Here is a 16663-nt window from a genome sequence, read left to right on the forward strand (position 1 = left end):
TCGTGCTCTTTCATCAATTGTGGCAATGAAGGGAGAAGATTTGGTAGTTTCATATTTGCCAGAATTTAGAGCAAAAACAGACTGAATCGAGACCTCTTCCAAGAGAATATGTTATCCATTCTTTAGCTGCATTTGTTGGCAGTCAAGAGCCAGATAGGTTTTTATGTCCAGTCAGGGCGTTGAGATACTACTTCGATAGGGTTAAAACAGTAGAGCAGAGACCTAGATCGCCATTTGTATCATTAAGGAACAATTCATGACCACTTTCCAAGAATGGGCTGTCCTTTTTGCTGAGGGAGGTATTTTCAGGGGCTAAGTCAAATAGGCAGAATAAGCCCTCTTCTTTTAGGGACAAAGGTCCACATAGTATTAGGGGCTATTCTACTCCCATGTTATCTTGGTCTAATGTTTCAGTACCATCAGTTTTAAATGCTGCTACATGGAGATCAAATAATGATTTTGCTAGTCATTACTTAAGAGATGTACTGTAAGATGTATTAGTCATTCACTGTCTCCCTGTTCCTTGTACCTAGAAAAACAGAGGTATGTTTGGTCAGGTGAGTTTGACTCTCATGTAAGACTTGTGACATGAAAGCTGTGTGAATGAGGCTCTCTCATCATCCCACTTGTATGCTGATGTACAATGCATAGTTTAACCAGACCACTGAGCTGATTAACAGCTCTCCTAGGGCTGGCCCGAAGGATTAGACTTATTTTACGTGGCTAAGAACCAATTGGTTACCTGGCGATGGACCTACAGGTTAGTGTGGAATCCAAACCACATTATAGCGAGAAATGAATTTCTGCCACCAGAAATAAATTCCTCTAATTCTTCATTGGCCGGCCGGGGACTCGAACTTGGGCCTAGCAGAGTGCTAGCCAAGAACTCTACCGACTCTCCCAACGAGGAACTACGTTAGTGAATGGAAAAAAAGTTAAGTATACCTTAGTTTTACCAGACCACTGAGCTGATTAACAGCTCTCCTAGGGCTGGCCCGAAGGATTAGGCTTATTTAACGTAGCTAAGAACCAATTGGTCACTTAGCAACGGGACCTACAGGTTATTGTGGAATCCAAACCACATTATGGCGAGAAATGAATTTCTATCACCAGAAATAAATTCCTCTAACTCTTCATTAGCCGGCCGGAGAGTCGAACTCGGGTCTAGCGAGTGCTAGGCCACAACTCTACCGACTAGCCCAACGAAGAGCTGTAGGTCTGATACTTGCCAATACCTGACGGAGAGAGAAAGGTTGTATGTCTGTGTTTGGATGTCTGATACTTGCCAGTTCACATGACACATCAGTCATTGCCACTTGCCTTAACTCAAAGACTGGGGGATTAAGCTTTCGGAGCCTGTGAGGATGGGGCATGTGAAAGCGGTTGTCTGACCGAGTGTGGAGCTTGGTAGGCCGTCTTAGGCAGACAGACTGACATAATGATTAACTGACAATCGGCCACATTTTCTTTCTCTGCGGCATTGCAAGCCTGCATTGTCAGTTTTGGTAAGTCACTTTTAAGATGTGTCTGAAACTTAAGGTTATAATTATAAAACAAAGCCTGTTTGAGTTCCATTAATTGCATCCCTACATCTAATTTTCATTGTTGGGAATCATGCTCATATTAGTTCTGCAGGTTAGTATGAAACAAATGAATTTTCAATTTTAAAATTAATTTTTGAATACTTACCTGCAGAACTAATAGGCACCCTCCCTCCTCCCCCACTTTTGCTTAATAGGCCAGTCGATGCACTTGCTTAAAGAAGGAATGGCTTGGTGTTGGAGGGATCTCCGTCGCTCCCCCAGCGCTGGGGGATTGGGTTGTTTTAACTTTAAATAACCAGGAACAAGCGACAAAGGTGTAATTTCATAGAGACCAGCTAGCTTGTTGCCTATTGTTTTGGGGCGTAAGTTCCTCATATAAATGTGTTTATAGGTGTATATATGTGGCTGTATTATATTTATATGTAAATACATGCAGTATTTTTGTTTGTATTGAGTGTTTAGGATTCAGTGTTGGTAAGTTTGTTGACCAGTTATTGGCATGAAAGGTACATGCAAACATTAGTTCTGCCTGTAAGTATTCAAAAATTAATTTTAAAATTGAAAATTCATTTTGAAAAAATATTTTTAGATTGGCATGTATGATACGTGAAGCATGGAGGTAATTTTATTTATGAAATTAGAGCATTCATCTGATGATTGTTAGATAATACTTGAAATAGCAGTAAATTCATAAAAAATCCTAACTGTATTAGCATTCCTGGTAACCCTCATACCTTGATGTAATGCTGTTGTTATTAGTTTAGAGTTCAGTTATGTAATATTGTGATAATTACTATTATTTTAGTCTTATACTATTATTATAGTCAACAACTTTTCTTTTCTTTTTTTTTACTTTTTTAGATTTTGGGTTTAGCAACTTCTATACGCCTGGCGTTTTACTATCTACTTGGTGTGGTTCTCCACCTTATGCAGCACCAGAGCTATTTGAAGGGAAGGAGTACGATGGACCTAAAGTTGATATCTGGGTAAGGAGTAAATGAATAGGCTGCGCAGTTGGCCATAGCACATTTTTCATTGTTTACTAAGATCCCATATGATAATAAAAATTTAATTAGATGCAAATTTGATAAAAAAATGAATGGGTTTCATTGCAGTGTAACTTGAAATCTTTTGGACCTTGTGCCTTTTGTAGATTCAGTATAACTGACTTTGGGAGTCAGCCAATTTTATCCTTTTTATCATTAAATTAGGGAATTTCTTACTATATACAAACCTTTTTATTTTACTTGTCCTATAATTCCCTATATGATGCTTATTAGCCTAAAGTTGAATTATTAACTAGATTTAAAAACATCCCAGTCATTTTCAGTTGAGTCTCTACTAAAGGGACCTAATGTACAGTGAATCATTAAGTTGTAGCATGGTACCAGACAGAATGATCAGTTGACTTGATTTTATTGGTGCACTGTCAGTTAGTCTTGCTCTGATTTGGTAATACCTCCAATTACATAATTTTGAGTTTTCGTGTTTCTGACTTGACAGCTTTTCATCTTAAAAATAATAGAGAAAAAATCAAATTGCATTGGTTTATGCATCTTTATGCCAGTCAACAACAAGTTTTAAAACAATAAAAATACAAAGGCCAATGACTTATCACTTGAACACAAATGTTGAAATAAATTAAATTAATATACTGTACAGCCGTGTAATGTAAAGTATTAAATCATGTAAAAACTTAGAAGTTAAGAATGTGTAGCTTTACCATTCATCTTTGAAACTAGAAAAATCAATAGAGAAGTACACAAGATAATATACCTGCACAATAATATAATGTATAGACAGTATAAAACCATATAGAATTTAAGAATATATGAAATATTGTCATAGAACCTTTGTTCAGCTGTAATATTTATAGTGATTGTCTTGAGACAGCACTAGTTCTTGGCAGCAAATTCAAATGTGGGCTTGCGTATGTGTTATGTGCAATCTCTTTTTTGCATTGAATTCGTACCTTTAATAATAGTCTCTTGGCCCGAAGAAAGTTCCTAGTGCTGGTGCTATGAAGCTTAGTTCTGTACCATTGGAAAACAGGGCAGCTATGATGAAACGCTATGAAAATGTTGGAAAGATTGTTCCCATAGCTTGATCTCTCGGCTAGAATCCAACAACTGTATTGCCAGCCATTCACCATAAGCTGTGGTTTTTAAGTCATGTAAGAGACAATGCTTCCGGAATGAAAAATACCATCATCAAAGAGAAAAGAGACTAGATCTACACAGAAATGGAACAGCTTCTTTTTCTTTGGATATAACTGTGGACTCATCAGCATATCCAAACAAGCCAGCAGCTGTTTCAGAGAAATTAATGTCTTCCTCTGAAATTTCAAGAAGTTTCTTGATGAGAGACTGATTTCAAGGGAAGTTCAGGATGGTTTATGGAGTCCAAGCTCCAACACAATTCTCACAATGTGGTGATCAAAGGCAAAAGTGCATCAGCTGACATGTCAGTAGCATCCAAATTCCCTTTGAAGATGGCGAAGATTATTGAGGAATAGAAGTTTCTTTCAGAACAAATATTTCATTTCGATGAGACTAGTCTTTACTGGAAGAAAATGCCAGACTGTTCATTTATATCCAGAGGGCTATGACAGGCATCAAGGTCACTTGAGATTGGTTGACCCTTTGTTGGGAGGCAGTTGTGTGGGTGATCTTAAGCTAAAACTACCTTGGGATATCATGCAAGGAATCCTTGAATGCTGAGAAACACCATCAAGGCCTCTTCCAGGTGCATGGATCTTAAGTTCCAAGGCTTGGGTGACCATCATCATTTTTGAGTTGGTTCTTCAGCCACTGTGTACCAGCAATAAGGAATGAAGAAGACATCTGTTTTAAGAATCTTCTTGTTTTTTTTACATTGTTTATATTTCAATTGACGAATCAGGATTATTGCCATCTTCAAGCGCTGTTACCTTAGGCAAATGCTTAGGTAGGCTTTAGATACAACAGATGTGAATGACAGATTAGCATTCCATGAATTTAGGAGGGATATGATGTCTGCAAGGCAGTCTTGAATATAAATGCTGCTTGGAATGGAATTTGGTCCATGGGTATAAATGACATTTGGTAGAAGCTGGGTTCTCAGCATGTTCAGAATTTTAAGGGAATTGCTGAAGTGGACCTAAACAAAGTTTTGGTAACATTGAGCAAAGAGCTGAAAATGGACTTGGAGAAGGAAGATATCACCTCTTTATTTGAGATAAACCATCAGGCACTGACGAGTGAGGGGCCAGTGGAGCAACAGCACTACCAAGAGGAGCAGGCACCAGATTTAGAACCACGACACTTCACCATCAACAAGATGCAACAAGCTTTTTTGGTTTTTTATTGACAGTCTACAGTTGATATGTATAAATTTATTAGAAACAGTAAAATATTTAAATATCAAGTGACTTAACTTACATGTGTTAGCACTATGATATATGGTGTCTAGGTTAAATGAAATACAACAATTGAGGTATTACTGTACAATACTGTCTTGGCCAAGGAGCCACTTCATCTATCCTGTGAGAAAGCAAATAATTGGATCCATGCATTTTCCAAATGAAAACACTGCAAAAGCACCATCATCTGATCTGTTTGTGTTACAGTATTGTGTCTACCATGGTTAGCAGTGACATCATTATCATTCAAAAAACAGTCACTACAGCCATACTTTTTCTAAGCGAAAGTCATGTGAAAACACCAGCTGTAATGCAACTCTTAATAAACATGGAATAGTTACGGTAACTAACCTTGGCAAGCAGCTCTTTCTTGTTTTGGTGGTTTATATTAGTACTTGTGGATGTGTATGCCAGTGTTTCATATGAAATAATAATGGTTGTTACTTTTGAGATATAGTAATGGAATTATTAGACCTGCAATAGGTTTGGTAAGCCTGGTAGAATGTGTGACAGTTCACATTCAGTTTACTGAACAGTTGACTCTAAGCCTATTAATTAGACACAAGGTCATTTAGATGTACAGTAATATGCATTATTTGGGATGAATCTTACCTACTGTTAAAGTTAGCTTATATCTCCTTGCCAGTGGGCGAGTTGACATTCAAACGAAAGGTTGAACGGCTACCTGGATGACTGCCTAGTACACCTGTTCTCCACCAGGTGTATTTTGAATGTTTTAGCTCTTGTCAGAATTCTCCTTGCTGCCATTATGTATAGGCACCTGTTGGTATTTCATGGCTGTTTGCTGCTATCACAGTACTGTACTGTATATTTATTTTTCCTAGGATGCCTCTACTGGAATCAAGGCTAAGAACATCAGCTTCTGTAGAAAAGATTATTGTGTTTGCAGGATGTCAATTTTTATGAGATACACACTTTAGGCTGGCTGCAATGGTATAAAGTGTGATCTTGAGAATAGTTGTGATGAAGTAGGGATTTTCGAAGGACTTTTTGCTCAAGTTCGTTAGTATAGGCAGAGAGAAGGAAAGCAGATAGATTGCGAAAGCAGTTAGTTAGGTCAGGTTATCAACCTATCATTTCTCCCCCTTCTCCAGGTCCTTCGTCTTTAGTTATCCATACTAATCCATACTCAGTTTAGGCTTTTCGTTTGCTAATGCTTTAGTTAGTACTGAGGCTTCCTCTTTAGCTCCACCTTCTGCTCCCCTTTCAGTTCAGGAAAAGCGTATTGAGAATTCATAACAGGACATAAAGCTTATTTTGGTCAGTGCATGGTTTGTCCGAATTGGTTAGGGAACCGGTCCAGGTCCCCACATAGTATGCGATCATTTTCACATTGCCTTATAAAAGGCAAGGTGTCGGTGCCCTCGCCTGTCTGTAGCCTGAGCCTAGGACTGCCCTGCAACAGTTGGAAGTTGGAGATGTGGTTTTGTGCCCTCCGTCACCTGCCTCTCCGTTTTTCACGCTCATAGTCTCGTACAATGCGTTAGTTGAAAAATTGCTTTGGTAAACGTTAATCTTTGGTACGTATGCAACTTCTGCTGTCATCGGCACCTAGTATGAGGTTGTTAGCACCCATAGGGCTAAATATATAGGTGTAGACAGTTTTATTAAAAATAATGTGTCTGTAGCAAGTTTTACTTATTCTGATATGTTGACTCAGTCTATTGTTTAAACAGTCTCATCATCTTTTGCTCATTCTAAATCCTTTTCTGCTACCTTATTCCTCTTTCTCCATCAAAATGCACTCACTCGTTCTTTACATGTTTCTTCTTTAGCTATCAGCAAATCTCTTACTTCTGCCTCTTTCTAAATCTACCTTGGTTACAGTATCTTCTGTTGTTTCCAAGTCTCTCATATTTTATCTGCAGATTCTTTTGAGTCTCTGCAATAAGTTCCATTGAATTATTTACTATGAAACCCTCTTTTTATTTAGTACTATTGGGAGTTAAAAGAGTAAATTTATTGCAAGCACTCTCCTCAAGGCTGTTGTAAAGGGAATGTTGTTTTATCTTTTTGCCTTAGAGCTGAGAATGATGTTAAGGCTTAAGTTTTTCAGAGAACTGTAAGAATTCCAATTTAACCTCTTCGATGGGGAAGAAGAGAAAACACTTTTCTGTCCTGTTGGGGCAATTAAAACTTACTTACTTAGGTTAAGCCTGGAAGAGGCAGTTATCCTTTTGTTTTGTGAATTTTAGAAACCTAGAACACCTTTGTCAAAGGTTAAGCCTGGAGGAGGCAAAGTTAACCTTTTGTTTTGTGGTTTTAGAAAACCTAGATGTCTTTGTCAAAGGTTAAGCCTGTAAGAGGCAAAGTTAACCTTTTGTTTTGTGGTTTTTAGAAAACCTAGCTGTCTTTGTCAATGGTTAAGCTTGGAGGAGACAAAGTTAACTTTTTGTTTTGTGGTTTTAGAAAACCCAGAATGTCTTTGTCAAAGGTTAAGCCTGGAAGAGAGAAACCTAGAACATCCTTGTCAAAGAACATGAGGTTCTGTGTGACATATTTGATCAGGCTAGTGCATGAGAACTAGCTCCTTACCTTTTACCTTTATTGAAGGTAAACATTCGTAATGTGAGAGCTGTTGCAACTTCGTGTAGTCATGACAATTTGTTGCTTGAGGGTGAGTTTATTGCAGCACAGTAGAACCACAGTTTGGTTTTGCATGCTTACTATCTTAAGTATGCAGAATCGTGTTTGAAAACAGTAAGGCCCTCAGTCTGCTACTAGTAGCAGGTAGTCTTTTTCCTGAACGGAAGAAAGAGCAGTCCTTTAGGCTCTTTGTTTTAAATCCCGGGTTTTAATATTTTGGGGAGCATGAAGATACACATATTGTATAGGAGCATAGGTATGCATTTTTAGTGACTCATTTTATAGGGCTTTTGGACTCAGGCACAGGGGTTCCCTCACACCACTTCTGTTTCATTCTGGCTGAATTGAAGCTGTTTTCTCTGCAAGGCTGCTCTTTGCTGCACATGTATGAGAGCCTTGCTCCTTGAATGGAATCCAGCTTCTGGTGGTGGTAAGATCCAGAAAGGATTCCAGATCAGGTAAGAATGTTTTGGGTTTCATGCAAGAAACCTTTAGCTCAATTGGCTGAGCAGATTTTGTATAGCTGAACTACCCACCATCCTCTTCTCAATGTGGAATCAGCTAACTTTAACAGTAGGTAAGACTCATCCCTTATAATATAATTTTCATAGTAAAATTTATTATTTGAATACTTAGCTACTGTTAAAGTAGACCCCACCCAACTTCCCGACAACTTAGTGGGCTGTCAAGGAGAATTCTGATGAGCTGAAACATTCAAAACACACCTGGTGGAGAACAGGTGTACTAGACAGTCATCCAGGCACCCATTCGATCTTTTGTTTGAATGCTGACTCGCCTGTCAGCAAGGAGATACAAGCTAACTTTAATAGTAGGTAAGTATCCAAATAACAGTTTTATTATGAAAAGTTATATTATCAGTGTTATCTGCCAAAGTGAGTGTTGAAGCACGTTTAGATATGATGATAGATCAGCTGGTACCAACAAACATCACTGGTACAAGCAGTCCCTGGTTAACGGCGATCCGGTTTTACGGCGATCCAGTTTACGGCGATCCAGTTTACGGCGCTTGTCTAGTGACGAAAATCTGCAAATTTTGGCGCTGAAAATTGCCAATTTCTGGTTATCAGCGCCGATAATTGGGTGTTAGTGCTGATACATACCTAACAGAGTTGCCAATAACTGAAAATCAGCACTTTTCGGCGCTGATAAACCCTGAAATCCACAGAAAAGGCTTGAAAATCTCAGATTTTCGGTTATCATGACACCCTCAGAACAGAACCCCTGCCAATAACTGGGGACTGCCTGTACTTTATGATAATTCCTTTTACACTACTAGTACTGTAATAATAACAACTGAAATAGTAATAATAATGATAACAATGTTATTTAAGTGAATAATAATGTTGTGGAGTCAGGGTTAGCAGTACTGACCTTCAGGTAAAATTATCATATAGTAGAGTGTTGGGGATAACATTACACTTCACCTTCGCACAGAAGACCTTGGGGTGATATTTGAGTCATTATTTGGAAAAAAAAAAGTTATTGGCATCAAATACAGTATTTACATCCATATATACATCAGAAACATACATATACATACCCTTAAATTGTCTTCATAGTAAACTTAATCTGTAATGTGTACAGTTGAAATCAGACAGTGAAACAAGTGCGGTGCATACAATGATGGTACCCGTACAAAATGAACAAATACAGCTCAACCTCTTAAATCCAGCACCTTGGTCTGGCAACTCCCATGATCTGGCACTTTTTTGAATCAGCCGCCATTAGTTCTTGAGCAGCTATGAGGGCGGCACCACACGTCATTTCAGTTTTGGGATATTTTCGGATTTTGTAACTGAAGCTTGCTCCATAAACACACAAGCAGAGTTTATTTCAAATGAAAACACTCTGTGAAACTCAAAAATATACAGCATACAAAAGAACCGTAATTTGTGCATACAGTGGACCCCCACTTATTTGTGGTTCAGTATTTGCTGATTCAGTCATTCGCTGTTTTTTCTGTGGAGCGTATATCTAAATGCATCGTGGAAAATTCACCAATTCGCGTTTTTTTACGTTGAGCAATATTCATTAATTACTGTGTTTTCATTTTATTTTCGTGACTACATTTTTTTATGATAAAAAATTATTTACTAATTTTCGAATGCAGTAAACCCCCCGTATTCGCATTCTCATGATTCGCGGACTCATGCTTTCGTGGGTTTCTCTGTAGAACATATTCTACCCATTATTCGTGGAAAATTTGCCCATTCGCAGTATTTTTCACTGAGAAATATTCACTAATTATTGTATTTTCATATAATTTTCATGAATAAATGCACTTTTTGTGATAAAACTTAAAATACTCAGGTGTAAGCATTTTTACAGGGTTTTTCTTGTGTTTAAACTATCAAAATGGGCAGTTCTAAATGTTTTTAGAGGGGTTTTAAGTATTTGCGGATTTTAGCTATTCGGCGGGGGTGGGGTATGCATCCCCTGCGAATACGGGCAGTTCACTGTATTAATATTAATGTAAACACAGCAAAATATCAATAAAATGTTGAAGCAAAGTCCCACAAAATCACAGAACAGCTTACTGATGTAAACATACTGTACTTCAGCTCAACCCCCCCCCTCTCTCTCTCTAGTATATATATATTGTGTGTTTGGTGTGTTATCCTTATCATTAAAGGTTGGGGATGAAGGAAACACCAAGATATCAAAAGTAGGTTCTTAATGTCTAGTGGAGTTTACAAATTCACAGAGGTGCAGATTATGTGCTTACAAAGGAAATACAGCAATCCCGTACTGGCGAAACATTACTGCCAGACGGGCGAGGTTCGGTCATTACATATCGTACATGATACGTATAGGAATGACATACATTTAATACATTAGGGAGGTATATAAATGGACATGAAATATAAAAGAACGTAATACAGGCGGTCTCTGGTTTATAATGGGGGTTCCGTTCTGATGCCACGTCGTAAGCCGAAAATTGTTGTAAACCGAAAAAATCGTTGAAAATCATAAGAAAACTTTGCTTTTAATCCTTTTGAGTATCCTTTGGGCATCTTGAAAATGACGTAACCTGCATTTTTATTTAGTCTTTCATAAAAACCCTCCAAAATTTTACCATTAATCTTTGAAATTATATTATTAAAAATATCATTTCAAAGTCATCTTAATCATTAGTGCCCTTTTCCAGCCAGAGAAAGAGAGAGAGAGAGAGAGAGAGAGAGAATTAGAGAGAGACTTAGAGAGAGAGAGAGAGAGAGAGAGAGAGAGAGAGAGAGAGAGAGAGAGAGAGAGAATTACCACTACAACTTACATTTAGCCATTCTTCTGCTGGCACGGGAAGAGAGAGAGAGAGAGAGAGAGAGAGAGAGAGAGAGAGAGAGAGAGAGAGAGAGAGAGAGAGAGAGAGAGAGAGAGAAATACCAATACAACTTACATTTAGCCATTCTTGTGCTGGCACAGGCAAGAGAGAGAGAGAGAGAGGTTCATCTCTTAAATCTCTCAAGGAATGTTAATCCATTTCTCCTAACTGTGACTGACAGCAACAAAAAATTATTTTTTTCTTTGTCTTCCAAAGATGTACTACAGGTTGACCATCACTAATCCGGCATCATTGGGACCTGGAGGGTGCCGGATTAGCCATTTATTAGGCTAGAATACATGAAACCCAGTAGCTAAGCACCTCATCTTAGAATTAAAATATCCCATAAATCAGTACAAGTTGGTTAATAAAGAAAAGACAATTATTAAATACAGGTAGTGCTCGAGTTACGATAATTCGACTTACGATATTTCGAAGCCTCCGATGGGGTTAGCAATTAATACCGTACAAAAATATATAGGAAATATTTTTAGTTTTTACAAGAGGCGCAGGCAGCAGGTACAGTCAGGCAGTGAGAGAGACCAACTGACAATAGAAAAACTTCTTTTCCTCCATCTCTTTATTCCATCTGCTAGTTAAAAAGTAGAAGAGAATGATAAAGTATTGTTAGTAACGTTATACTCTTGCGTAAATGCGTACAGCCATAAACAACCGAACGGGAAACTGTTGTTTTAATAATCGTATCGCATAACAACGTTTTGCTTGTATTTCAACTATCGTACGGTAATACACAATTACTGTAGTTATGTTACAAATGACGTTAAGTACTGTATAATAAGACTGCTATATTTTTTACACTATTCCCTTATTCGCTTTGGAGAAAAGATCGGCAGGGAAATATACTGCTACAGTAATTTTAAGCTGCAAGTTGTAGCTGAAGCTGAGAAAACAATGTTCAAGCTGCTAATGACTATAAATTATCGTGCATCGGCAACATGGATGAAACTTGACCGTAAATAAAACTGGTGAGAATGTATTTTAATCAAAACTACTGGGCATTAAAGAATACAAATTACTACTATCTTCACGCTGATAAAAGATAAATACAGTACGTAAAGCTCGTATTATGATGAAATCAAGAGAAAATAGAGAACGGAATCTTGATCTGTTTTACATGCCCCGAAAACGGCCGGCCGCTATTCCCGCGAATGTCATATATTAACGAAAAAAATAGCTAAATTAATTCCACAATGAGGTGTATTTAAGTTATATTTCGACTTAATAACACTTCGTATAACGAAAAATATCCTTGTCCCAAATAAATAAAGTATCCATATTCATTTACGCTAACTAGAAGCAAGAAAAGTGCTTTGAACTTAGTTAAATGCGGCGAAATAAACAACGCGATATCGAATCCTAAAACAAAACGTTGATCGCAATGTATAATACAAAGACAGTATGAGAATATACGCAATTGGAAACAATGTAGTAAAGCATAACTTTTTAAAAGATCCATGAAAAAGATGCACATTCGTTATGTTGACGTTTGTATAATACTGTTAATATGTGAATAGAGTTCAGTATAATGTAGGCTAGGCTACAGTTTGTTGATGCAGCACACTGTGCCACCAAATCAAAATTAGTGCGGAAACATGAGAACCGAAATTTGTGCCGGATTACTGATTGTTCCGGACTACTGATTGCCGGATTAGTGATGGACAACCTGTACTACCTTTACTACGCATTTTTAAAACACCATGAACACACACACACACACACATACACACACTCAAACAGTGTGCCTAGGTAAAGAGACTCAAATTAGCAGTATCTTTTCCTGAGAGAGTGAAGGTCTGGACTAAGTATCTATTTGTAATATCCATTTCTCATTCCACCTTTTGGAAAGAGAGAGAGAGAGAGAGAGAGAAACCGATCTTCAACCCTTGGTCAGAAATGTCAAGTAATTTGACAAATTTGACAGTTCCACCCTCCCCATAGCTTCAGAGCTTTGGGCAGAAGACAGGGTGTGATATTTTTGTTTAAAAATTGAAATAAATTACTTTAAAAATGCATAAATGTTGTAATTACAGTATATTATTATTATTATTATTATTTAATCTTATTAACATTTAAAAATTAGCACTTATTATTAGGTAAGTCATTTATTTGTCTTATAATTGTGGTTAGTCCTCACCATCTCCCACAAATTTGGTAAAAAACTCTTGTGCCGTCATTCTCTCTCTCCCTCTCTCTTATGTCATAGAGAGAGAGAGAGAGAGAGAAAAAAAAAATATTACTCACCCTACTTTTAGTGTATGCAAAGCCCGTGAGGTACAAGCTTAGAGAGAGAGAGAGAGAGAGAGAGAGAGAGAGAGAGAGAGAGAGAGAGAGAGAGAGAGAGAGAGAGAGAGAGAGAGAGAGAGAGAGAGAGGCCTTACTTAAATCTCAAGAGTGGAATTATTCAGGGTGAGAGAGAGAGAGATATGGATATGGGCAGTTGCCCTTAATTAAGTTAAAAGTTAAGTATACCTAGTTTTACCAGACCACTGAGCTGATTAACAGCTCTCCTACAACTGGCCTGAAGGATTAGACTTATTTTACGTTGGCCTTACTTAATCTCAATAGAGAGAGAGAGAGAGAGAGAGGTTGAATGAAGTGATTGCATCGGTAAGCAGTTTTATGATTTCACAGGATTTTAATTTAACTTTTATCGATACTTTGCTGTGGTTACCTTAATAATATTTTAAAATTAGTAAATAATTTTTTCATCATAAAAAATGTATTTAGTCATGAAAATAAAATAAAAATCAGTAATTGCTGAATATTGCTTTATGAATGTGAATTTTCTTCCATCGTATGCGTTGGACCAAGTCATCTGAAATATTACCGTCGAGAATTGTAAGAAAACCTTATTTTCAATTCTTTGGATGTCTTGAAAACAACGAATCTGCATTTTTACTATTAAGAGTTTCATAATAAAAAACCATCCAAATATTGACCATTATGCCAGTCTGGATTATTTCTTCCAATCGTCGTCTGTTTGGCGTCGTCCAAAATACTGTTGAAAATCGTAAGAAAACCTTACTTTTAATCCTTTGGGTGTCTTGAAAACAACAAATCCTGCATTTACATTAAGTTTTTCATAATGAAAACCCTCCAATTATTGACCATTCTGCCATCTTGGATGCATATTTCTTCTGATCATCGTTGTACTGGCGTCGCCCAAAATTCTGTCGAAAATCATAAGAAACCTTACTTTTAATCATTTGGGTGTCTTGAAAACAATGTATCCTGTATTTACATTGAGTTTTTCAACAGAAAAACCTCCAAAATTTGACCATTCTGCCATTTTGGAGCCATATTTCTCCCGTCGGATCAGCATTGTCAGTGTCGTAAACCTGGAACATACCTTGTAACCCAGGAAATAATTTTTTTATGAATATATTTGAAAAGCTTCGTAAACTCAGAACGTTGTAAGCCGAGCCCGTCATCACCCATAGACTGTCTGTACACGTGCAGTAAATCCCACATATTCGCGTTCTCATGATTCGTGGACTCACATATTTGTGGATTTCTTTGTGGAATGTATCTACCCATTATTTGTGGAAAATTCGACCATTTGCGGTATTTTTCACAGAGAAATATTCACTAATTGCTGTATTTTCATATTTTCATTACTAAATGTACTTTTTGTGATAAAAGTATTAAAATACTCGGGTATAAGCATTTTTAGAGAGTTTTTCTTGTGTTTAAACTATCAAAATAGGCAGTTCAATTTAGAGGGGCTTTAAGTATTCGCGGATTTCAGCTATTCCCGCGCGGGGTGTTGGGGGGGCGGGGGTTGTGGTACTCATCCCCCATGAATACGGAGGGTTTACTGTATTAAGGTTCATGTATACTGAACATTTCTTTCATGTACTTACACCTCCCTCCCCTCTCATGCTCATAGTACACTCTCGAGTGGACTCTTTTTTTATGTGAGCCTTTGAGAACGACATGGGGACATTGGGGGAATATCACCTAAGGACTGCTTTTCCTGGTCCAAGCCAGGGGCCACAGGGGAAAGAGTGGATGGGTCAACACTAGGAGGTGACACTGGGCAAAGGAAACGACGGTTTCGCCAACATACACTACCACTAGGGAGACGAATTTCATAATCCCTCGACCTGCCAAAACTGATGACTAGTAGTCAACCTGGGTAGGGGGCGGGCATGCTGATTGTACCGGGTCTTAACCTGCTTGGCACGGGTGGCAGTACGGCGTTCACAGTCCTCAGTCTTGACCTGCTACTCCTTTGAAAAGGACTCTGGGAATGCAGGGATGCATGAGCTGAGAGGATCTGGGCAGGGGAGCAGCCTGTAAAATTGGGAGTATTCCGGAGCTTTAAGAGACCGCGATCAAACTTTTCACATTCAATGTTGCTGGAGGGTACCGTTGTCAGGATAAGATGCTTGATTGACTTCATAGTGGCCTCAGCACGACCGTTCGATTGTGGATAATATGTGGAGGTCACCACATGTCGAACTCTCCATCGCTCCATGAAATCCCAGAACTCGTTGATGGTGAACTGTGGTCCTCCATCAGTCCTGAGGCAGAGGGGGACACCAACTTCCCCAAAGTAGCGACAGAAGATCCTGATTGTATTAGAAGCAGTAGTATCACCTTTGTATGGGACGACAACAGGCCATCCTGAAAGTCGGTCAACTATGACGAGGAAGGCTTTTCCTGCGACAATAAAGAAATTGCTGAAACAGACTCAAAGGGCGTCATGGGGTTGTAATCACTCATCAGTGGTTCTTGCTGCTGGGTTGGCTGCAATACCTGGCATGACTCACAAGCTCCAATTGTGTTAACAATGTTTGAGTCAATACCAGGCCAGAAGACAGCCTGTCTTGCCTGGCACTTATTAGATTCAGCACCCCTGTGGGTGTCATGTAGGCAGGACAAGGTGCGGTGGCGGAGGGTGGCAGGAACTATAACTCTTGCTCCCTACAGGATGAGGTCACCATCAGTGTAGAGTCCATCCCATATCTTCCAGTATGGGAGTGAGGAGTTATGAAGATCATACCTATTGGAGGGAAATCCTGAAGTGACACAGTCGAGTAGGCAAGTGTAGACAGGGTCTACTCTTGCTGCATCTTGTATGTCTTGAAGGGTCCTGTTGGCATCTTGAGCTGGGGACTCTCCTGATGAGGTGACGGTGTACACAGCCATGGCTGTTCGGAGATGAGTGGCAAAAAGGGGCACTTGCGATTTTGTCCTCTGGTGTGGGGTGGCTGACTGGGGCTCAAGACAAAACATCAGGAATGTTCAGAGACTTGCCAGCTGCCAGCATGCTGCACAGTTGTGAATAAGTAGGGCGAAATTTTCTCCTTCAGAAACTGGAGGCGAGGATTCTCGATGGCATCCAGTGAGTAATGGTCCAGGATAGGTATGAGGGGACAGTGATCCGTCATCAGGGTAAAATTCTGTAGGCAGCGAGATATGGCCTACTTTTTGACATCGACCAGATCATGGACAGCATCTCAAGCTCAGTAGTGGCATAGTGTGTCTCAGTATCGGTAAGGAATCGAGAGCCACACTGAACCGGACGTAGGCGTCCACTACCATGGTCTTGGAGAAGGGCATATCCAGTACCATTAAGGCTTGAGGCATCTGTCTGGAGGACAACAGGCAGGTCTAGGTTGAAGGCAGCGAGAACAGTTGGATGAAGGGGTGCAGACAAATGTTCTCTTGAGGCTCATCAGAGGGCGTAGAGGCTGGGCTGTAGTTGCAATGTCGGTGGTGAACTCTGCCAGTTGGTTGACCAGG

The 16663-nt window shown here is 38.9% G+C and overlaps 1 protein-coding gene across 2 annotated transcripts in view; it reads left to right on the top strand.

The window, feature by feature from the left end:
* LOC136833807 (serine/threonine-protein kinase SIK3-like) overlaps positions 1 to 16663 on the top strand; it is a 575016-nt gene that overhangs the window by 93051 nt on the left and 465302 nt on the right. For both annotated transcript variants that reach the window (XM_067096082.1, XM_067096081.1), the window contains exon 4: positions 2406 to 2530. In XM_067096082.1, coding sequence (XP_066952183.1) covers positions 2406 to 2530 — 125 coding nt within the window. The remainder of the gene's footprint in view (positions 1 to 2405; positions 2531 to 16663) is intronic.

The sequence above is a fragment of the Macrobrachium rosenbergii genome, chromosome 52 (genome assembly GCF_040412425.1).
Source record: "Macrobrachium rosenbergii isolate ZJJX-2024 chromosome 52, ASM4041242v1, whole genome shotgun sequence".
NCBI lineage: Eukaryota > Metazoa > Arthropoda > Malacostraca > Decapoda > Palaemonidae > Macrobrachium > Macrobrachium rosenbergii.